Raw genomic sequence first — 24,404 nt, forward strand, 5'->3', positions numbered from 1 at the left:
AGGAATCATTCTTGTAGTCTGTGTGGCAGCTGGAGAGTTCCGGAACCTTCAAGATCAAGCATCCTCCTTTCTTCATCATTTGTAGAGTTCTACATGTCTATGTATAGTTAATCTCACCCTTAAACTATCAATCTCTTGCATAACTTAACTAAGAAACCAATTTTAAAAACCAGAACTTAAGAAAGACTAATGACATTTGCTCTATCTCTAGCAATAAGTACCATTAACTGCTCTATTTCATTTCAAAGGTTTAAAATCATTTCTCAATTTTTTAAAAATCTCAAGTTCAAGTTAAGGGTGATAAGCCATATATAACACTCTTCAACATCATAAAGGCTTCGGAATTGTTCGGTCCTTTCACTTATCTGGGCAAATTAATTAAAACAAATATCGGTAATTGAGAAGGTAGCTATTTTATAATGAAGAAATTTCATCTTTTAGATTGTATTGAACAGTATAATCAACGAAAGATGTAATTTCAATTTTTGAGATCATGATAAATGGTATTATTTTATTCTTCTAATCAATGCTACTACAGCCATATTCATAACGCACTCTAGCAATTTATAGTAGTAAATAATATCACAATCCCAAATATCAGAAACCTTCTTGCATCAGTCTGATTTACACGCATAACCTAAATGCCCCTGCTAATTTAAGCTATCTTATAATGATAAATCTGAATGTTCTCCACATTCTGTTTCTTGAAATTGCTTCCCTTTCTGTGGACAAGAAACTTGCCCCATTTGTATGGCCTATATTTTGGAGGGTTTTTCTCATTTGTCAACTCCTCGAAAGGCTTCACTTCTGTGTCGTGTGCAGGAAAGAAGAAAAACGGAATGGAAAACCTTTCTTTCTCCGAATTAACCATCACTCTGTGTTCCACACTCTCATATAAGTCATTGCTCCAAACCTGCGTTAACAAATAACAATATCCAATACTCAAGTACAAGTTTCTAAATTCTAATTAAGGGATTATATATTTCATAAACTAGGATCCCATAAACCATGTATTCAACATTTACCATCTTTATATAGCTACATAGAGGTACCTGAATAGTATCACCAACGTTAATTATGTAAGCATCTGGTGTAGGTTTCACTCTAACCCACTCTTGATCTGCTTTGCGTTTGACTTCAAGTCCTCCAACTTCATCTTGGGCAAGAACGGTTAAGGCTCCACCATCCTTGTGTCGACCAACACCAAGAGCTAGGTGAGGATAAGGACATGGAGGATAGTGGTTCAGTCGAATGAAACTTGTTTGATCTTTGATGAAAAACTCTTCAAACCTCTTTGGCTCAAGGCCTAAGCTCAGAGCTATAAGCTCCATCAACTTAAAGGACAGCTTTTCCATCTCTTGAATATACTCTTCGACAATATCCCTGCTCATTTTCGCATTGTTTTATACACATAACAATAAAGAGAGAGAACTTGAATTTTATTTTGTATTAGTCTATATGGAAAAACTTTTCTAAACTTATATTGAAACAGATTTCATATTGTGACTACTAACTAGTAGAAAGTGCAGATGAATTACCTAAAGTTTGGAGGGTATTGAGGGAATCGATTATTCCAGTGAGTGAGTTGGTCATCATGTTCATCAGAAGTGACTGGAATGAAAGTAGGGTCTTGGGCTAGAACATCAAAGACTTCTTTCCAGTCCCTAACGTTTTTGGTGTGCTCAGTGTCATAGTAACCAGTTGGAGATACCTCATCTCTTCTGTACTTCCTCTTCTCCTCCAGAGTCTGCGCAAAGAACAATCTAGAAGCTTCCTCAATCCTTTGCCTTAGAGAGAGGGGCACCCCATGGTTGGTTACTTGGAAGAAGCCCCACTCCTTGCATGCACTTCCTATCTCCTTCACTAAGCCTTCAATGGAAGATGGATTTGAAAGTTTGTGGTTGGTTATTGGAGAGAGGTCAATTATGGGAATTCCTTCGGCTTGGATAATGGAGAGTTTTGGCCTGTGTTGTGGGTCTTGAATGAAAGCTGGGTCAACCTCTCCCATGGCTGTTGCTAGTGCCGATCGATGATAATTTCAGAACCTTGCCAATAAGATTATATATGGAGTGGCTATTTGTTTTTGGTAGTTCACGTGTTTCAATTTCACCACATGAACGTCGAAAATTCAAAAACAAAAAATCACCACCTAACACATTGTTTTCTCTTCCCAAAATATTATCTTTATATGTATACAAATTAAATAGAGAAATTCTATGGTACCATCTTATTTAAGAGGGTATCGATACAGTTTTTTTATATTTTATATTTTTAATAACTTATTTAAATAATATTTATGATATTTTATTTTTTTAATTTTTAAATTATTTAGTCATTTTATTTTATTTTATATATTCTAATTTATTTGTAATAATATTATTATATGTTTAAATAGTTTAATTTTAATAATTTTTTAAGTATATTTTTATCTTTCCATTTAAAATTTTTGAATTTCTATATTTTAATTTTAATAATTTGTTAAGTATATTTTTTGTCTTTTTGTCTTAAATTTTGAATTTCTATATTGTAGTTTTAATAATTTTTTATTTTTACTATTTATTAATTTTTTTTAATATTTGATAATATTATTGAAATCTTATAATTTTAACCTCTATAATTTTATCTTATTTTTCATTTTATAAATATAATTTAGATTATTTATTTTATAATTAAATTAATTTATTTTTTTTATAAGTTTACATAAAAGAATGTATTAAAACTCCTTGATCTTTGAGGGTACCGTAACAATTTCCATTAAATAAACTTATTTAATAATGAGTTTAATTTTGACGTTATCACACAGTAAAGAGTCTTTATATTACGGTTTAACTAGAAAATGATAAATATTGCATTAAAGTAATTTTTTTAAAATAAATGATGAAAATGGATAAATATCACCGTCGGCATATTGGTGAAGTGTTTTTTTTTTTTTTTACATCATTATTTAATTATAAATCATAATGTATCAAATTTCTTTTAGTTTTTATAATAATTATCTTATAAATTATACTAATACTTTTTATGATAAGAAGAAGTTAACTTTTTAATTTATAAAAATCGAACACTAATATTAAAAAAATTTACGACGTTCATGTAGTCTACGTATTCAACTAGAACTCTTATTCTTGTAATGGAACGTCTGAGTATACTAATTAAACTCAAACTCTTTACGACGCATGTATTTTTTTTCTTCCTTAACGTAATATTGTTTTGCCCAAAACATTAAACCAATTGAATTACTGTGATCACTCAATGCTAGATAAGGAATATTTCATATAATTACGAGAAGAAATTAAAAAAAAAACTTCCCAAGCCCATGCATCCCTCAAAAATAAATATTTACTGTATTTTTTATTTGTATGTAAATTTTTTAAATAACTATTAAAAATGAACGAAGATAAACACTAGAAAATTAAATAATATTACTTATAATCTTTCTATATATATAAAAAAACAAATGATACTGTATTTTTTTTGTACATATTTTTTTTGATACATACAAATGATAGTGTATAATATATTATTATATATTTCTCAAATGAAAAGAAGGGAGTTAATTAAATATTCATGTCACAATCTGATAAAGTTTGTATGGTTGTGATTACTCCGTGCAGATACATCGAATCTGGACTAGTTGCGTGCTCTTGGTCTCTTGTTAATGAAATATTCCACATTTTTTAAAATGAAAAAGAAGGGAGTTAATGAAATATTCTACAATTTTTTAAAAATATTTCTATCTTTTTATTATATACTTTTTTCTCACCATCATATATTTTAAAGGTAAAATAGGAAGAAAAAAAGTTTATATGCATATATTTTAAAGGTAAAATAAGAGAAAAAAAGTCTACATGCATTAAAAAAAAATTAATTGTCAATCACTTTATCAATAATAACTACCATTTTATTTTGTAATCATTTTTGTTTAAAATTATTTTACTTTTTTTTCTAATTATACATTATCTCACATGTTGTAATTTCTTAATTTTACTTTTATTTTTTATTTTATTATATTTTTTAAACAAAGTATATAGAAGTGTAAAGTATCTCGAACCTACTAATATTTATAATTATGTTATTGGTATGGAGTATAACTAATCTTCATTAGCAAATTTAGCTCACCACTTTTAGTGAAACCTCTTGTTCCAATAACATTTCTTTTCATATAAAATAGTTGAACTTGAGACTTTATTTAAAGGGATCGAGTTTAGTATCATTTGAACCAACTATCAGTTAGTACAAAAATAGATCAATAAACAAGGAGCTGCCACTAATGTATATTTTAGAAAAAATATTGAAAAAAATCATATCATAGAAAGTGATCTGCAAAAATATTTTTTGACTTCGAAAGTTAATTAACTGTAAGAAAAGTATTAACAACCTATAACGTCCATAGTAAAAATGGTTACCTTTAATTAATTAAACAAACTATTTAAATCTTTTAAAATATTTTTCATTCCAAATTAATAAAAATTAATAATGACATCAAATATATTTTATTTAATATATTTTATTTTAATGAATACTAAAATTATTGTTATTGTTGTTGTTAAAAAGAGAGTTAATATTATTATTTTTATTTTCTAACTCAATAGGATATGATTTTCTGCTCCTACGTATTTCTATGTGTAATGGAGAAATCAGAGTCACCTAATTCTTTTAGAATATATTTTTATGTTTTTTTTAATTAAATTGCATTTTTATTAAATTTTAAGATTTTTGAATTATCTCAGCTTATAGGTCTCAAAGTACAAAATTGATAAAAGTATACACCAGAATCAATCCATTAGAATATTTTAATTTTGATTTTTCATTATTATTCTAATTATTCATGATATAGAATTATAGTTTTAACTAAATATTTTCACTTTAGAGGAAAGTTCAAATATACCAAACTATCACAACTAGTATTTGAAAACTCTAGGGTTAAGAAGATATCACATTCAATTAATCTTTTCTCCAATTAAGGTTTATACTATTATAATTTTAAATATTTTATATTATATTTTATTATTTTAATTTAGAGGGGAACTAACGAAAACAATTGTCACAATTTGTATCCCTAAGTCAAAGGGTTAAAAGAATATTACATTGAAATAATCTATTATCTAATTAGCACTACTTGATTTTAAACAATTTATTTTCTAAATAGATTATAAAATTTTGATTTAGAATTTATAATTTATAAAATATTTTATTTTAAAAGATCTTTTCTTTTAGGGGAAATTTTAAAAGATATTAAGACTATCAAATTATCACAACCTATGTTTCAAGAAATTACAAGGTTGAAAAAATGTCACATTTAATCAACATTTTTTATATAAAAATCCATCATAATTTTAATTATATTATAATACTCAGTTTTGAACGATTATATGCTTATTCTTTATAATTTTAGAACAATCAAATTTGTAACAACTTATATCCTAAAAATTTTAAGCGTTAAAACAATGCACATTCAATCGACCTTTTTTTCTTATTATCTTTTAAAAATGAGTTGTTATTATTAATAATTAATAATTATTTTAATTAAGATATGAAAATTTGATCGTATTAATTTTTCTATTATAAGCGTGGATATATTTAATCTTATTATGATTTCATTGATTTCTTTAATCCTTTATTTCAATTTTGGAATTTTATCACTTATTAGTTTATGTTTACATGTTCTATGTGTCTCGAGAATCACATTTCCTTCTGTTGTGAAGTCCCACATCGGTTAGGAAGGAGAACGAAGCATGCCATATATATGGGTGTGGATACCTTCCTTGTGTGGACGCGTTTTGGGGTGGCATGCGTGCCATTGCCAGAAGCAAAACCGTGAGGGCTGCGGCCAAAGCGGACAATATCCACATGCGGGTTGCTGGGCTGTTACATCTGTTGCTTATAACTATTCCAAGTTTTAGTACACTACTAGAAAATTGTAAATTAGCGACCGAAATTTATCAGTCGTTATTTAGCGACTGATTTAGTGACCGATTATGAAAAACTAAAATAACGATCAATTTAGCGATCAAAATAAGTCGTCGTTAGAAAATCGGTCGCTATTTAGGTCGCTAAATAAGAAATTTTGATTTTTTAGCGACAGAATTAAATTTGGTTGCTATTTCAGTAGATAAATTATAAATTTTGATTTTTTTAGCGACGAAATTAAACTCGATCTCTATTTCGGTCGCTCAATTATAAATTTTGATTTTTTTTAGTGATGAAATTTAATTCGGTCGCTAAATATTAGTTAAAATTAGCGATGGAATTGAATTCGGTCGCTAAATAGTAGTTAAATTTAGCGACAGAATTGAATTCGGTAGCTATTTTAGTCGCTAAATTATAAATTTTGATTTTTTTTAGAGACAGAATTTAATTCGGTCGCTAAATTATAAATTTTGATTTTTTTAGCGACGAAATTTAATTCGGTCGCTAAATATTAGTTAAAATTAGCGACGAAATTGAATTCGGTCGCTAAATAATAGTTAAATTTAGCGACGGAATTTAATTTGGTTGCTAAATTATAAAATTTTGATTTTTTTTAGCGACGAAATTGAATTCGGTCGCTAAATAGTAGTTAAATTTAGCGACAGAATTGAATTCGGTCGCTAAATATTAGTTAAATTTCGCGACCGAATTCACTTTAACTAATATTTAGCAACGAAATTTAATTTGGTCGCTAAATCAGAAATTTTGATTTTTTTAGCGACAAAATTAAATTCGATCGCTAAATATTAGTTAAAATTAGTGACGAATTGAATTCGGTCTCTAAATAAGAAACTTTGATTTTTTTAGCGACAAAATTAAATTCGATCGCTAAATATTAGTTACAATTAGCAATGTAATTCTATTCAGTTGCTAAATATTAGTTAAAATTAGCAACAAAATTATATTCGGTCGCAAAATATTAGTTAAAATTAGCGACGAAGTTCTATTCAGTCACTATAACTAAAACTTAAAAAAATTTATAACTTGCTTAAAAGTGATGATAATATTTTTGTTGAGTATCAATCCCATTTTCTTTTTTTTGTAAGAGCAAGACATTAATTTATATTAAAAAAAATATTTATATGCACTCCTACATAATTAATACCAATATTTATTTATGTGAAAAAATATTTAGAGGTCTTTTTTTTACGATTGGATTTTTAGGCAGTTTTTAAATTAGAGTATATGAATTTTAAAATTTCTTATTTATTTTGATCCATATTTATAATATATATTTCTAACTTATGATAACTTTATTTTTAAATAAATTTTTAAATTTAAATTTTAAATTAATATTTTATTAATAGTTGATAATTAGAAAATAAAACAAGGATAAATACATTTTTTGAATTTTGTATCTTAGATTTAAGATGAATTAATATATTAAGTTAATTAATAATTTATTTAAAATGTTAAAATTTAATTTATAAAAATAATATTTTAAAAGAGAATTGTTATAATAACATCGGTGTAACTTTTACTAAGTATTACATCGCTAAATAACTTTATATTAAATGTGAATTTTATAAATTCAACTGTTATATTGAAAGTTTTTTACTCTTAGATCATATATACATAATCTTATATGAATTCAAGATGATTTGATACTTCATTCTTGTAAAACAAAATTGACGTAATATATACATTTCAAATAAAATATGAGCACTTTGATTACTTTTAAGTTGTTGTTTAATTTTAACAAAAATTGATATAAACATATAAAGTGATATGAACTTTCAATCTATCGGTTGGATTTACAAAATTCACATTTAATATAAATTTATTGAGCAGTGTAATACTTAGTAAAAGTTATACCAGTGTTATTATAACCCCTCATTTTAAAATATATAAATTATTACTTAAACTTTTGAATTTATAATAAATAATTTAAATTGTATCATAAAATTAATTTTAAATAGAAATAAGTAGATTATTAATTATAAAAGTAAGTATATATATAAATAAAGATTAATTAAATATAATATAATTATTATATATATTATTATATATTTATAATGGTCCGAATATACCAAAATGATAAGGATCAAAAAATAATATAAGTATGAGATTGAATAGTTGAGGATGACTTAAATGAATTAATTTGTACTACTTATACTAACAACATGCATTTGCTTTTTGGTAGCTTATCTCATAAAAACTTCACAGTTAAGCGTGCTTGACTTGGAGTAATATAGGGATGGGTGACCTTCTGGGAAGTTTCCAAAAATTGTATAATTAAGGACAAAACATGCTAAAAACTTAAATATTGTGAAATAAAATCCTTAAGAAGCCAAATATGAGTGATTCATAGCGACCAAATTTGCGACGTCTATAAAATTTAATAAAATAAAAGATAAATATTTAGCGACCGATTTAGTGACCGATTTATTCGGTCACTAATTTGGTCTCATAAACTTCAGCGGCCAAAATCATTTTAACCATTTAGCGACCGATTTTTGAAATTTAGCGACCGATTTTGGTGGTCACTAAATTGCATATTTTTTGTAGTGGTAGTTTTGTATACAAAAGTTTAATAATAAGCATAAATATATATATTCAATTAGAAAACTCATTACAAGAGTTCAACATAAAGTAGCACAATAATACATTAGATTGACGTGGCTTGTAGGGGAAATATGTCACATATACATATATAAAAGAAAGAAAAGGTAATTGGATGAGAGATACGCACAACTGGAAATAATTTTACGAAGGAATGAAACAAATAACATGATATTTATAACCTTATTTTAAACAAAAAGTGTAATAAAGAAACGGAAGTTGCATAAACAAGAGGAAGAAAACCCTCACTCTCATGCGCAACATGGAATCATGGATGCAAAAGACGAGGTTCAACTCGGGTTTCATTTGTTGCCTTACGGATGCACGTCATATATTGGTTAGTAGTGTTGTATATGGGGTAGTAGCTAGGTTATGTTGGAGTTTGATGAAAATGACAGCGATGTTTGAGAATTTGCATGCATGGCTTTACGAAGGGTCGAAGGCTCTTGACATATGCATGGTTTGTGACTTATAGGAGAGAGGGAAAATACGATAAGGAAAAAGGAGAGTGTTAGTAAGGTCTTAGGGTGTTGAGAGCAAAAATGAAGAAATTGGATCAATGATTTTGTTATGTGATCAGTGTTCGACATGAATGTGTATGCAGTGAACGACTGTTTTAGGAGTGATATGAGGGGTGATTGTGTGCGTGATAGAGAGTTGTTGTGAGTGATTTATGTTTTGTGAGCTAATGTGTGTATGGGATCCTCTTTTGGATTCCTGTGTGTGTGCAAAAATGGTGAGAGGGACGAGTGATCCGTGAGTGTTGTGTTGGAAAAAGTTGACGGGTGATGAACCGGTGTTAAAATGAATGTTTACTAGTGGAAAATCAGTTTTTTACGTCAGCGATTTCTCATTGGTTATAAAAAATACCCAGTATAAAAAATACGCGGTGACATTTTTGAAATTAATCTAAACTTTTTTACGTCGGACCAAAGGGAGTTTGACGTAAAAACTAAAATCTACGTCGGATATAAAGTACAGTCCGACATAGATCTCAATTTTTATGTCGAACCCTTTTTGACCCGACGTAAAAAAGTTGTTTTATTCTCCTCAGCACCTTCGTCTTTTTCGTGCGCACAAGTGTTTTTTCATTATTTTCCTCTCGGGTTTTCTTCTAGCGATTTTCGACAACGGTGATATGAGACCTTTGGGTGTTTTTCGGTCACGGTGAGTGGCGACGACAACGGCGGCAAAACTCATTTTTGATTCTGAACCTATCTCTCTAATTGGGTTGAAGCATTTAGGCATTTTCATGGATTGAGGTTAGTGCTTTCATGTGTGTATTGATCTTTTTATGTAAAAATGTTGTTTTATTTCTGCACGAGTGTTTTGACATTGTTTTCCTCTCCAACAATTTTCGGCGACAGTGGTTCGAGACGTTGGGCGTTTTCCGTTCACGATGCACAGCGACAAGACCCAGTTTTTATTTTGGACCTATTTCTTCGATTGGATTGAAGCATTTGAGTATATTTTTTGGACATGTTCACGGATTGAGGTTATTTTTTTGTTTGTCTGTCAACTATTTTACGTCGGACGTGGAGGATGTTCGACGTAATTTTATGTCGGCTAAAACACCCTACGTAAATTTTTGTCTCCGGCATTAATGTCAGACTTTTTTTCGACATAAAAAGTCCAAAATAACAGACGTAAAATGTCTTTTTTGTACTAGTGGTTGGAGAAGAATCAACTCATGAGAGAATTCACTACAACAAAATTTATTATAAACAAATATTATTTAATGACAATAAACTATATATCTCTATTTTATTATCTAATAAAAATATTAATGACTAATATATAATAGTTACTAAAAATGTATTTATATTACACTAAAATTTACTATTAATAATAATTATTTATTGAGAAAAATTTAAATCCTACATCGATTATACAATTTTTGCACTAGTGATTTTTTTTTCCAATTTTAAATCCAATTTTGGCACTAGTGATTTTTTTTCCGACTCCACTTTTTTCGACAGATTGAAATCTGTCGGAAAAAAAAAATCCGTCAGAAATTTACCTGTTTCCGTCAGAAATTTTCGTCAGAAATCAACATTTTTCTTGTAGTGTAAAACTGACGTAGAAAGCTAAAACGAACGGAAATGGATTCTTTGACTTTATGGAGAGAAAGTTATGATAACTTAATACATTTAAACCGCTGAATTTGTAATAATAGACCAGATTGTAACACTTGTACATTTAAGTTAAAATATATAATGTACACGTGTCACAATCTGATTTATTTTTATACAATATAATCTCTGTATAGTAGTGAGAAATACAAACTTGTCCTGATTGTACGTTCAATTATACGTGGTAATACATTACACATTAATTTATGATTGGATGGGCTTCTATAATCATTAGTTAAGTTGAAGCTAGCATGTAGTATTTCCTTTGGGATATTCGGTTAAACGCGAATCTATATCTTGATTACCGCTTATTCAGTGAAATCCTTAAGTTTGAAATCTAAATACAGAATAATTATATATCTAGAGAACCTCATTATACAAGCTACACATTTCACGGGCTTACCAATAAAAACCAGATATTAAATATAAGGTTTTGACGTTTGATAATTTCTGAGTAATTTAAGGTAATTATGTATGTTATATGCTTTAGAATTATGTTTTTATCCAGAATAAGCAATAAAATCAGGATAAATTATTTTACATGTATTTTATTCTGTTAGATAATCTTGGTGTTTTTAGTGTTTTTGGACACATGAAGAACATGAGAAGAGAAATTTATTGGAAAAGTCAAAAAGCAGCGCATGTTCCAAGTAACCTCACTCTGAGAGCATCTATAATGGGAGTTCTAACTACTTTAAATGGGTCTCATTATGCTACGTCACTCATAAGTAACTCATATTATATTTTTACAATTTTTGCTCAAATGTAAATTGTTTATAAGTACTCTTACTTTTTTATAACTCATACTATATTTTTTGATACCTCACACTACACTTTATGATAATTTTTTATAAAATTAATTATTATGAATAATATATAAATATGAATAATTAACAAAAGAAATTACATAATAAAAAATTATAATAATAAAAAAAATACAAAAAATTACAACAAAATTAAATATAAGCATAAATGAAAATAATTTCTTTTTTCATTCAACTTTTACTTTTCTCATATTATCCGCGGGTACCCAATTAGCCTATTCATTTATTATCTGTAGCAGATTTTACCCGCAGATACCCGCAAGTACGAGTATTTTTGTCATCCCTAGATAAAACACACTAAACAGTAAAATATCGTGAAATAGAATCCTTGAGAGACCAAATATGAGGGTTGTTACATTAATAAATTAAAATTAAAAAACATTATAATTTTCAACGGAATTTTCTGTCGAAAATTTTCGACGGATTAAATTATTTCAGACAGATTCACTAGTGGAAAAAAGGCTTTTAAAATCAGTTATTTTTAACTTTTAAAATCGGTTCCGTAACCGATTTTAAAAGGTAGACTTTTAAAATCGGTTCCGTAACCGATTTTAAAAGAGCCGATTTTAAAAGGTAGACTTTTAAAATCGGTTAAACAACCAATTTTAAAAGTTAACTTTTAAGATCGGTTGTTTAATAATCGATCTTAAAAGTCCGGGCAGAAAAAAAAATTTAACCGGAACAGGTAGTTCTAGGCTGTTCAAAAGGCCTAAAAGTTAACTTTCAGTACGGGCCATTCTCCATGGAGAATAGGCCGTACTCCTTTCAGAACGGGCCATTCTCCATGGAGAACGGGCTGTTCTCCTTGCAGAATGGCCCGTTCTCTGTGGAGAACGACCTGTTTTCCTTACAGAACGACTCGTTCTCCTTGCAGAACCGCCCGTTCCAGGTTTAAAATTTACCCAAAATTAATCTACAACGATAATAGAGACAAGAGAAGAGCATGAGAAAACGAAAAGACACACAAGAAGAGCATGAGAAGATGAAAATGAAAACGACAACGAAATTTACCTTATTGGAGACTTTAGAAAATGAGAGCGTAGAGAGTAAAAAAAGGAATGGAGGGAAGATTAAAGAGAATGAGAATGGAAGGAAATATAAAATATTTCTGACGATACTTTTAAAATCGATTATTTAAGAATCAATTTTGTATACTATATACAAAATCGGTTATGAAATAACCGATTTTAAAAGTAGCACTTTTTAAATCGGTCATAAAATAACTGATCTTAAAAGTACTTTTAAAATCGATTCTTAAATAACCGATTTTAAAAGTATATTTTTAAGATCGGTTATTTTATGACCGATCTTAAAAGTTATGTCTGATACAACTTTTTAAGATCAGTTTTTTTGTAACCGATCTTAAAAGTTGTCTGATCTTAAAAGTTGTGTCAGACATACCTTTTAAGATCGGTTATTTTATAATCGATCTTAAAAGTACTTTTAAGATCAGTTAAATTTTAACCGATCTTAAAAGTATTCATGTTATTTACAAAATTGTCACCGCGTCACTTTTAAGATCGGTTACCTTGTAACCGATCTTAAAACTCCAATTTTAAATCCAAATTTTGCACTAGTGATTTTTTTTTTTCCGACTCCACTTTTTTCGACAGATTGAAATCTGTCGAAAAAAAAATCCGTCAGAAATTTACCTGTTTCTGTCAGAAATTTTCGTCAGAAATCAACATTTTTCTTGTAGTGTAAAACTGACGTAGAAAGCTAAAACGAACGGAAATGGATTCTTTGACTCTATGGAGGGAAAGTTATGATAACTTAATACATTTAAACTGCTGAATTTGTAATAATAGACCAGATTGTGACACATGTACATTTAAGTTAAAATATATAATGTACACGTGTCACAATCTGATTTATTTTTATAAATCTAACGGTTTAAATACATTAACTTACCGTAACTTTCATGTTTCAAAGTTAGAGAATCTAAAAGAACCGATATACAATATAATCTCTGTATAGTAGTGAGAAATACAAACTTGTCCTGATTGTACGTTCAATTATACGTGGTAATACATTACACATTAATTTATGATTGGATGGGCTTCTATAATCATTAGTTAAGTTGAAGCTAGCATGTAGTATTTCCTTTGGGATATTCGGTTAAACGCGAATCTATATCTTGATTACCGCTTATTCAGTGAAATCCTTAAGTTTGAAATCTAAATACAGAATAATTATATATCTAGAGAACCTCATTATACAAGCTACACATTTCACGCACTTACCAATAAAAACCAGATATTAAATATAAGGTTTTGACGTTTGATAATTTCTGAGTAATTTAAGGTAATTATGTATGTTATATGCTTTAGAATTATGTTTTTGTCCGGAATAAGCAATAAAATCAGGATAAATTATTTTACATGTATTTTATTCTGTTAGATAATCTTGGTGTTTTTAGTGTTTTTGGACACATGAAGAACATGAGAAGAGAAGCTTATTGGAAAAGTCAAAAAACAGCACATGTTCCAAGTAACCTCACTCTAAGAGCATCTATAATGGGAGTTCTAACTACTTTAAATGGGTCTCATTATCCTACGTCACTCAAAGTAACTCATATTATATTTTTACAATTTTTGCTCCAATGTAAATTGTTTATAAGTACCCCTACTTTTTTACAACTCATACTATACTTTTTGACACCTCACACTACACTTTATGATAATTTTTTATAAAATTAATTATTATAAATAATATATAAATATAAATAACTAAAGAAATTACATAATAAAAAATTATAATAATAAAAAAACTTACATAATAAAAAAAATACAAAAAAATACAACAAAATTAAATATAAGCATAAATGAAAATAATTTCTTTTTTCATTCAACTTTTACTTTTCTCACATTTCTCACGTCTCTTTCTCTTTCGGCTTTTTGACCAAAGTAGGGTTGTATGGGAAGTTATTTACGTAAATGGTGCTGTTTGAAAACTATTTACGCCTTTAGGGCTGTTTACAACGGTGTCGCTATGAGCCATAGCGACACCAATGCCACGTGGTTTTTTTTTTTTTGGTGTGGGGTGGGCTCGAATGAGCCAAAACAGTGTCGCTATGGGCTGAGGCGACACAGTTTGTGCGCTATTAAAAATGGTGTAGCCCATAGCAACACCATTTAAGAAAAAAAAAAAGTAAAATAATTTCTAAATTTAAAAATAATGAAGTGAACTTATATATTTATAAAAATAAAAAATATTTATTTAAAAACGTAATCATAAAAAATATATATAATTATTTTACAAGTGGCGCTATGGCCTATAGCGACACCGTGTCGCTATAGGCTATAGCGACACTACTAATTTGTTTTTTTTTTTTAGTTATTATTTTCTTTTATTTTAAAATTATTTTTATAATACCAGTTAAAAATGTTAATTTGTAATTATAAAGTTAATTTTTGTCTTATTAGTTTTATGTATATATATTTTTTTCGTTTATTATTTTATGACAAAATAAATAATGCATTTATTTATTTTTTTAAGTGGCGCTATGGCCTATAGCGACACTGTGTCGCTATAGGCCACAGCGACACTATTTAATTTGTTTTTTTTTTTTTTTAAATTATTTACTTATTTTATTTTACCATTTGTTTATTTTATATTAGCAGTTAAATAATATTGTAATTGTAAACTTAATTTTTCTGTAATTAGGTTTGTGTATATATATTTTTTTCCTTTATTATTTAATGTTTTTTTTTAAGTGGTGCTATGGCCTATAGAGACACTATGTCGCTATAGGCCACAGCGACACTATTTAATTTGTTGATTTTTTTAAAAAATATTTACTTATTTTATTTTACAATTTGTTTATTTTATATTAGCAGTTGAATAATAATTTGTAATTGTAAAATTAATTTTTGTGTAATTTCTTTATTTTTCTATGTATATTTTTTTCCTTTAAATTTTTTTTTATGGTGTCGCTATGGGCCATAGCGACACAGTGTCGCTATGGGCCATAGCGACATTGTCAGTATATATACCCCTACCCAGCTACGTTCTTTTCACAGTTGAAGTCATATATATTTATCAATTACGTTTTGGTCTGATTTAAGACTCTGAGCCAGTTACGTTTCTTTCTGATTCGGTGAGTATAATTTTATTTTTGTTTAAATATAAATTATAGATATTTGCACTAATTAATTTTTTTTGTTGTAGATATTATGGATCAAATGATTGCTTATATTTATACTGGAAAGATGTATGAAGGTGCTGAAGGTGAAAAGGAATGTATATTAAACGAGGTATCACTTTGGATATATTAAAGAGAAGGATTCATAACAAATTTAGTCTTAACTCAAATCAAGTGATATTATCTGTAAGCTACAGATTTTTAGTTTCACAAGGTGATAACAACATATATTCTTCATTGGAATTGAGTGACGATGATGATGTACAATGCATGATAGAAGCATTTCAAAGCCAGAATGTGATGTCAATAATGGAATTATATGCTGAAAAAGGTATGCAAGAATCTTCTACTTTTTCATTAGAAAATTTGTCAATTGAACGATCACCTTTGATCACAAGAGATGAAGATGAAGATGACGAAGAAGATGAAGACTATCATGTTTCATCATCATATGAAAGCATTGATGAATCCAATGAAGATGAAATTGATAATTGTGAACCATCTGATGATGAGGTGCAGCCAGATGTTCTTGTTAATAGTCCAATGGTTGAACCAATTTCAATGTATCCATCTACTGAAGGTATCATTTTAAAAATAAATTTGTCAATAATTTGTTATTTGTTTAAAGTAAATTGTTGAATTTTATTTTATTGAACTTACTAAATTCGTTATTATTAAAATAGGTGGAAGTCAATTTTGGGGTAATTTACCCCACTACAGTAACATAAATTGGAATTATCGCGATGAAGAAGATATTCCAGGGATGGATGTGGGTAATACTTAGTCAATTGGGCAAGATTTATATGTGGGGTTGGAGTTTGAAAATAAAGATGCAGTTAAAAATGCAATCAAGCAAAATGCAATGAGAATGCATCAAAGTTTTTATGTGGTTGAGTCGAAAAAGACTAAATGGGTTGTTAGATGTCCAAATGCACATGATGGATGTGGATGGTACATGAGAGCCATTGAGTCAAAGAGATCTGATAACTGGAAAGTGACTCAGTGGGGTGGACGTCATACGTGTTTGAACATGTCTTTGTCGCAAGATCATGCTAAGTTAGATTCTGAGTTAATTGCAACATTTATACAAGGTAAGTTCTGCAAAGTTTATAGTTTATATTAATAATAATTTATGTTAGTGTTTACTAATATTTAATATGTAGGAATGGTTAACCAAGATCCATCAATAAAGATTAGCCTTATCCAAGAGAGAATAACATCTCAAACTGGGTTCAAAATATCTTATAGAAAGGCTTGGATGGCGAAACAAAAAGCAATTGTTAACGTTTTTGGAGATTGGGAAGAATCGTATGCTTATTTACCTCGATGGCTGCAATACATGAAAGAAATTGCTCCAGGGTCATTTTATGATCTGTGTCATGATGAGTTTTTTGTTGGTAATCGTTGTCATCGTGGTTACCGTCAATTTCACAGATTATTCTGGACATTCAAGCCGTGTTGTGATGCCTTTAATTTTTGTAAACCGTTGATACAAGTTGATGGCACTCATCTGTATGGCAAGTATCGAGGTACATTGTTGATTGCTACAACACAAGATGGTAATATATTAGCACTGCCTCGACTTAACAGTGTTTGACCGTCAACTGGAAGACCAACAATCATACCAACATATTGGAGAGTAATTGTGCATTCTCCAAATGGCATGTGAAATGTGTGTGTTTCTGGTCTCCATCGTTCTACCAAAGCAGTTAATAAACCAGGGCTCACTTTGATATAACTCAACCGAGCAATCCATCCAAATCCAGCCTGGTCTAATAACGGAACTATTTGATGTGGAATTCCGTCAATTCCATTGCGTGTTGGAGCAGCACGTCTTGCTAATAATCTCCTATCTTCTTCTCTATTCCAAACATGTTGTGAAACATGTATGGATTGCAATGACAATAAATCATCCTCAACGGGTCCACAACTCACACGCATAGATGTAGAAGATGATGCCATCTATAACAAAATTTAACAACTAATTATTTCATACATTATATAAAATACAAATAAACCAAATTACACATAATTAAATTTAATAACAAATTAAATTAAATTATTTTCTAAATAAATATTATTTAAACAGATTTAAAATAAATCAATTTATATTTTAACTATCATTATTTTTAAAATTAAAATAAATTACACAGAAATATAACTAATTAAATTTACACAGAATTATATTTAATAAAAAAATATAATTAAAATATTTTCTAAATAAATATAAATTCAACAGAATTAAAATAAATAATTCAAATTTTAAATATAATGATTTTTAAAATATAAATAAATTACAGAAAATTATAACTAATCAAATTACACATAATTAAATTTAATAACAAATTAAATTAAATTATTTTCTGAATAAATAATATTTAAAAAGATTTAAAATAAATCAATTTATATTTTAAAAATCATTATCTTTTAATTTTAAAATAAACTACACAGAAAAATAACAAATAAAATTACACAGAATTAAATTTAATAAATTATTTAAATTAAATTATTTTCTAAATAAATATAAATTATTCAGAATTAAAATAAATCAATTTATATTTTAAATATCATTATTTTTTAAATAACAAACAATTACACAGAATTATAACTAATTAAATTACTCACAATCAAATTTAACAAAAAATTTAAATTAAATTCTTTCCTAAATAAATATAAATTTAACAGAATTAAAATAATTCAATTTAAATTTCAAATATTATTTTTAAAATAAAAACAATTACAGACAAATATAACTACCTCAAATTACACAGAATAATTTCATAAAAAATTTAAATTAAATTACACAGAAATTTAACTAAATAAAATAAATACAAATATCATTATTTTTAAATTAAACATAAATTACAGACAAATTTAACTAAATAAACTATAATAATTATAAAAATCAATATATTTAATTAAATTACAAAACTGATCAAATAAAAAATACCTCAAATACTTGATATTTCTGGAACTCTGCAGAAATCCAAATAATACAATTTAACCTGAAATATTAATTATAATATATATAAGTTAAACAATATTTAAAAAAAAAATTTAAACGAAATTCAACAAAAAAAGAAATTTTTTTTTTTGAAATTTACCTTGCACCTGAACGTTCACACGGAGGGGGGGGGGGGGACCAGCAGGGTAAATCCATATATATATAGGAAAATTTTTAATTTTTTTTTTACTGTGCCAGGCCACGTGTCAATTACCCATTGGTTCCTCAGACGGTAAATTGACACGTGGCCACTGTAATAAATGGCCTCAACGACCACCACCAGTGTCGCTGTGGGCTATAGCGACATAGTGGCGCTATAACCCATAGCGACACCACTGTTTCTTTTTTTTTTTTTTTTTTTTTTTTTTAAATTATTATCTTATTTTTTTTTAAAACATTTCTATATTTATATATTATCATATAAATTATACTATTTTATAAACTTATTTTTCCATTATTTTCTTTTTTTAATATAAATATATTTATTTTTTTCTGTATATAATAGTGTCGCTGTGGGCTATAGCGACACAGTGCCGCTATAGTCCATAGCGACACCAGTGTTTTTATTTATTTATTTATTTATAAATTATTATCTTATTTTTTTTAAAACATTTCTATATTTATATATTATCATATAAATTATACTATTTTATAAACTTATTTTTCTATTATTTTCTTTATTTAATATAAATATATTTATTTTTATATATATATAATAGTGTCGCTATGGGCTATAGCGACACAGTGGCGCTGTAGCCCATAGCGACACCAACTGTATTTTACGTTTTAATATTTTAAATTATGTAGTATATTTTTTTTGTAATTTTTTTATTTTTACATTATCATATAAATTTTAATAACTATTTTATAAATTTTCTTTTTAAATAAATTATATTTTTTGGATTTTAGTTTTTTTTAAATTTCGAATATGAGTCGCTGTGGGCTACAGCGACTTCATTGTAGCTACTGGTGTCGCTATAGGTTGGACTAACTTCCTCAATATGGCTCTCATGGCTTCTCTGGAATTTAAAAAATGTCACGTGGCAGTGGTGTCGCTATGGCCCATAATGACACCGTTGTAAACAACCCTAAAGGCGTAAATAATTTCTAAACAACCCCATTTACGTAAATAACTTTCCATTCCATGCAGCCCTACTTTTTGGTCAAAAAGCCTTCTCTTTCTCTATACTTTCACATCTTACATCTCTTTCTCTTTCTCTTCACTCTCTCTTTTTCTTCACTCTCTCTGTCTCTCAAAAATTCCATCATCAGAGACCTTGGAGATGGCTGAGATTTTGTCGGCCGGAGGTTTGCGCGGAGGGGGTCTGGTCGGGCGGACAGGCGCGCGCACCGGAGGGAGTCTGGTTGGCGTTGCTGCGCGCGCCAGGGGGGTCTGATCAGGGCAGAGCCCTGCGCGCATCTGAGTGGCTGGCTGGAGGTCGCTCGACCCGGACGTCCGCATGGGCGGCGGAGGAGAACGCGCGACGCAAAGGTTTGCGCGCGTCAGATCGGAGGTTCGCGCGTCGCGCGCCTGGTCGGACCGCTTCATCGCTGGTCGGACCGCGGAGAAGAAGAGGTTTTCTTATTTTTGCTTAATCTTTTGTTTCTGGAAGAACCAATCAAAATTCTTCAAATTTACACTTTATAGTGTTAAGATCCGTTGCTTCGACAAGCAACTCTATCAAAAAATTTAGATCTCCTCTTGTCATATAGATGACTCCATTAGAAATTTCTTTTAAGCAACTGTTCTTATTTTTAAGCAACATTATAAACACTTCCCACTGGAGGTGGGAGGTGCTCTAAGCAAACTATTATGGTTGCTTGAACGAGACTTGACTCATAGCATTTGAATATTGATGATGAAGTTTGCTTGCCTAAGCAAGTCGAGATGGAATTTTGAAGGGTTTAAGGTTTATAGAAGGAATTTTTAAAGTTCGATAAAGTAAGTCACTCTTATCGTTTGAGTAATTAAGGTTCGACAAACTCATGTCCAAAGTCATATAAAAGTCTCTCAAAATAGAAAGCTCCAAGAATTTAACGCAAAGGAAAAAGTTATGTTACGAGGAATTTTACAAATTTAAAAAATTTTAAATTTTTTGTATTTGAATTACTTTGATTTCAATTTCTATTATTTTTAAAATATTTTGTTTGGATAAGTCAATTCAAATTTCTCAAATTTTAAATTATTCTGTTGGATATGATAATTTGATTTTACCATGATAAAATTAATTTTAAAAATATATTTATATGTTGAGATTTTTAATTAAATTTTATAAAAATAAATATTAGTTAATTTTTAAATATTTAATAATTTTAAAAATTAATATTAGAATAATATTTAATAACTTTAAAAATATTTTTGAATATTCAATAATTAAAACTTGAAGAGATAAGAGATAAGATAAAATATATAAGTGAAATAAGAAGAAAAAAATTGTGAGGAATTTCAAATTCTTACTTTTTTGGGAGAATTTGAAATTCTACTATTTTAAAGAATTTCACAAATGCATGAATTTCAAATTCCTTATAAATTTTTCATCCAAACAAGATATTTCACCTTAAAAAATTTGAAATTCTTCAAATAAATAAATTATTCCATTTAAATTCTCCATCCAAACACACTATTAAGTTAACTTAAAAGAGAGTGTGGGTCAAACCGAAGTCATCACAAAGGATTTCTCAAAACCTTCTGCATCTTTTTTGTATGATTAGATTAGTCATGAGCAATTAAGATTATCGTATTGAGAGTTAACAACGTATAACTGACCTGACTCTGTATAAACTTTTTTTTATTCAATAAAGTATTTCTCAAATAATATATACTTTTATATTATTTTTAATGAGTTCGCTCATTATTACATGATTTCATTGAATTGTTATAAAATTACGATCTAAAAAAAATATTAATAATAAGAATAATATAAGAATTATTAACCGACTTTAAATCCTCCAATTTTAATTTTGGGATTTAGAATTTATATTTAAATGATTGAGGTTAAAATATATTTGTTGATTGTTGGATTAACAAAGATAATTACTAATATTAAATAATTGAGAGAATACATATGAAAATCAGTGAAATTAATTCTTAATGTTCTTTATTATTTGACATATCTGCTTTCTAAAATTGAAACAAAAATATTTTTTTTATTTTATGCATCTCAAATCTAAAATTTCATATTTTCATGTTATTACACGAGCTCTATGTTTGATACTTACAATGATTGATACGTTTGTGAAAAGTGATCAAACAGAAATATTATCAATTAAAACTTAAATATATAGAAAATTACAAGGGGTCGTCAATACTTTTTTTTCTTAATAATTTAAATGTGAGGAACATATATATGAAGTAATCGTTCTAACTTCTAAGATCATGATCTCATAGATGCTACAATAATGATAGCAGTACAGAAGGATAGGCATGCAGCATGACAATACATATATAAAGAAGGAATTACTGAAATGAAAAATAAGTAGTAGTAGCTTAATTATAATGATATTTTAGGTTATTAATCAATGTGGTGGATCTAAGCACGTACCCACATATATATTGTAATTAATTAATTAGCTATAGGATAAGAGGCATGGAGGTTAATGCCGCAAAGACCTTGAGAGGAACCAGTGTCCCTCTTAAGCTTCATGTAACCACCCTCGCCCCATCGAGAGCCCCATGAATTCCTCAACAACCAGTACTTGCCATCAGTGTCCTCACCATACCCAATTGCAGTAACTGCATGGTTAAGGCTAGTTCCACACTCGCCATGGAAAACTCCTCCGGAGTAAAACTGAAATGCTTGTCCCGAACCATCAAGGATTACTGAGACAGGTTGGTTGGCCACAGCCTTTAGAAGCTCCTCCTCGCTCTCTTGAGGTACAATTTGGTAACCAATAATATTCTGGATTGCAGAATTCAGTGTAGCACAAGTCCCTTCTTCTGCCTTGTAAGGGTATTCTGCTTCATTTGCTAGACCTTTCTCTTTTATATACTCATAGGCGTTCTCTACAGACTCTCCACGGCAACCGTGATAGCTGGCACAATCCACCAATTCTTGCTCAGACAATGAAACCAACTTCCCTTTCTTGATTTTGATAATCCCTTCAACAGCTGCCACAACTGAAAATGCCCAGCAACTCCCTGTACGTACTTACGCCAAATTAATATATTATAATGTTAATGCATGTAAACCAAACACGTAATTATTGTTTCCTTAAAAATATGTCATGCAGTAATTAGTTGGGACCGGATACATGATAGTTTTGAACTATGTAATAATTTTTCCTATACTACACATGCATGCATGGTTTTTCATTCCATATATTTTTTTTTGGCACAACAACTTACCACATTGGCCTTGGTACTTGATTTTATTAACAGCTCCTTTGGTTCTCCAATCCAAGCTTGGCTCAATGTCACTGACACTCATGTTGTGGTAGCCAAGATTGTGGTTAATCTTGGACGACCCTGGTGGCTTAAAGAGAGCTCCTGTGTGAGACGCGACGAATTCTTCGTTAGTCAAATCAGCAAAATTGTTTAGGCTTAAATTGTACCTATTGTTTCCATCGTTGTTGTGTTTCTCTATGAACTCCAAGTTGTCCTTGAATATCTGTTGGCGTTTGAGCTTCTCTGCAGTGTCAGCATAAACACGGTCATGCAAGGTCATCCACTCTTCATGCAGTGTGGCAATGGAATGTTGAGAGAGTGTGCGGGACGTGGCATGAGATGTGAAGGTCAAGAAAAATATGAAAATGCATATGGTGACAATAGAGTTTTTGTCTAGTGTTAAAGCCATTGCTCAATGCTTGATCACTCTAAGAAGTAAGAAGCAATGTCTTTTCTTAAACTGAATAATATAATGGTTATTTGTTTTGTGAAGAAGTGAACATGCATTTGCAGATATAAATAGAAGTGGGAAATTCCTTTGTGTTCTTGTGCATGCAATTTTTGTCATTTGAAGCGTGCTCGCTGGGTTGTGTGATAAATCAGCGCAATGGAACTCTCCATTATCCGGGAATCAAGCAACTAATTATTTAACTCGTTTCGGAAACGACATGCTTAATTGTTCCTTCATTTCCTCTATCCATTTCTTTCCCTGTTATCAGTTTTGACTTTGAACCTTCTGTCCAAAATCCAGATCAGTTTCTAACTCTTACAGTTCATTAAATTGATTAATTTCCCCCCTCATCTTTTGGCAGTATACCAATCCAATTAAGGTTCAACTCTATCAATAATTTCATGTTAGACTCAAAGTTTTTTTCTTCTTCATTCTCGTTGCTAATTTAGTAGGGATTTAATCATCAAAGTCTCGAAGTCAATCTAAGGGAGGGACCATCAACGCATGTGCTTTAAGTCTCTTCCTTTTGCAGGACCCCAATTGTTTTTACGTATGTGTCAAGTCAGAATTAATGCATGTAAGATTAATATATATATATATATATATATATATATATATATATATATATATATATATTTTTTTTTTTTTTTTTTTTTTTTATTTTTTTTTTATGAATGTCTAATATTCTTTTCTTATCAAATAGATTTAAAAGACAAGTCGGTAATTACTGTGGTAATCGTTTTAAACGGAAGTAGGCTATTAATCATTTAATGGCCTCTAGCTTATATTAATTAATTTGAAAGAAAAAACAAACTTGCAATTTATTTTAAACTCATATATATATTGGATTAACTCTGTTAATATATATATATATATATATATATATATATATATATATATATATATATATATATATATATATATATATATATA

General features: G+C 28.7%; 3 protein-coding genes across 3 annotated transcripts; 1 reads left to right on the forward strand and 2 right to left on the reverse strand.

The window, feature by feature from the left end:
• Positions 1–482: 482 nt before the first annotated feature.
• Positions 483–2,113, reverse strand: LOC109813083 (protein LATERAL BRANCHING OXIDOREDUCTASE 1). The gene is made up of 3 exons (XM_020377203.3): positions 1,539–2,113; positions 1,053–1,383; positions 483–913 (listed from the first exon to the last, which is right to left on the reverse strand). Exons 1-3 carry the CDS (start codon positions 2,006–2,008, stop codon positions 656–658), a joined length of 1,059 nt encoding a protein of 352 aa, XP_020232792.1. The 5' UTR covers positions 2,009–2,113; the 3' UTR covers positions 483–655.
• Positions 2,114–15,451: 13,338 nt separating this feature from the next.
• LOC145956426 (uncharacterized) lies at positions 15,452–17,356 on the forward strand. The gene is made up of 5 exons (XM_083072024.1): positions 15,452–15,473; positions 15,659–15,730; positions 15,847–16,212; positions 16,316–16,723; positions 16,796–17,356. The coding sequence occupies exons 1-4, from the start codon at positions 15,452–15,454 to the stop codon at positions 16,414–16,416; spliced, it is 561 nt and encodes a 186-aa protein (XP_082928150.1). The 3' UTR covers positions 16,417–16,723; positions 16,796–17,356.
• Positions 17,357–21,802: 4,446 nt separating this feature from the next.
• On the reverse strand, positions 21,803–23,611 carry LOC109813074 (senescence-specific cysteine protease SAG12). Its single transcript, XM_020377191.3, has 2 exons — positions 22,982–23,611; positions 21,803–22,774 (listed from the first exon to the last, which is right to left on the reverse strand). The coding sequence occupies exons 1-2, from the start codon at positions 23,427–23,429 to the stop codon at positions 22,200–22,202; spliced, it is 1,023 nt and encodes a 340-aa protein (XP_020232780.2). The 5' UTR covers positions 23,430–23,611; the 3' UTR covers positions 21,803–22,199.
• Positions 23,612–24,404: the final 793 nt, after the last annotated feature.

This window comes from Cajanus cajan, chromosome 3 (genome assembly GCF_000230855.2).
Source record: "Cajanus cajan strain Asha chromosome 3, NIPB_CcT2T_4, whole genome shotgun sequence".
Lineage (NCBI taxonomy): Eukaryota > Viridiplantae > Streptophyta > Magnoliopsida > Fabales > Fabaceae > Cajanus > Cajanus cajan.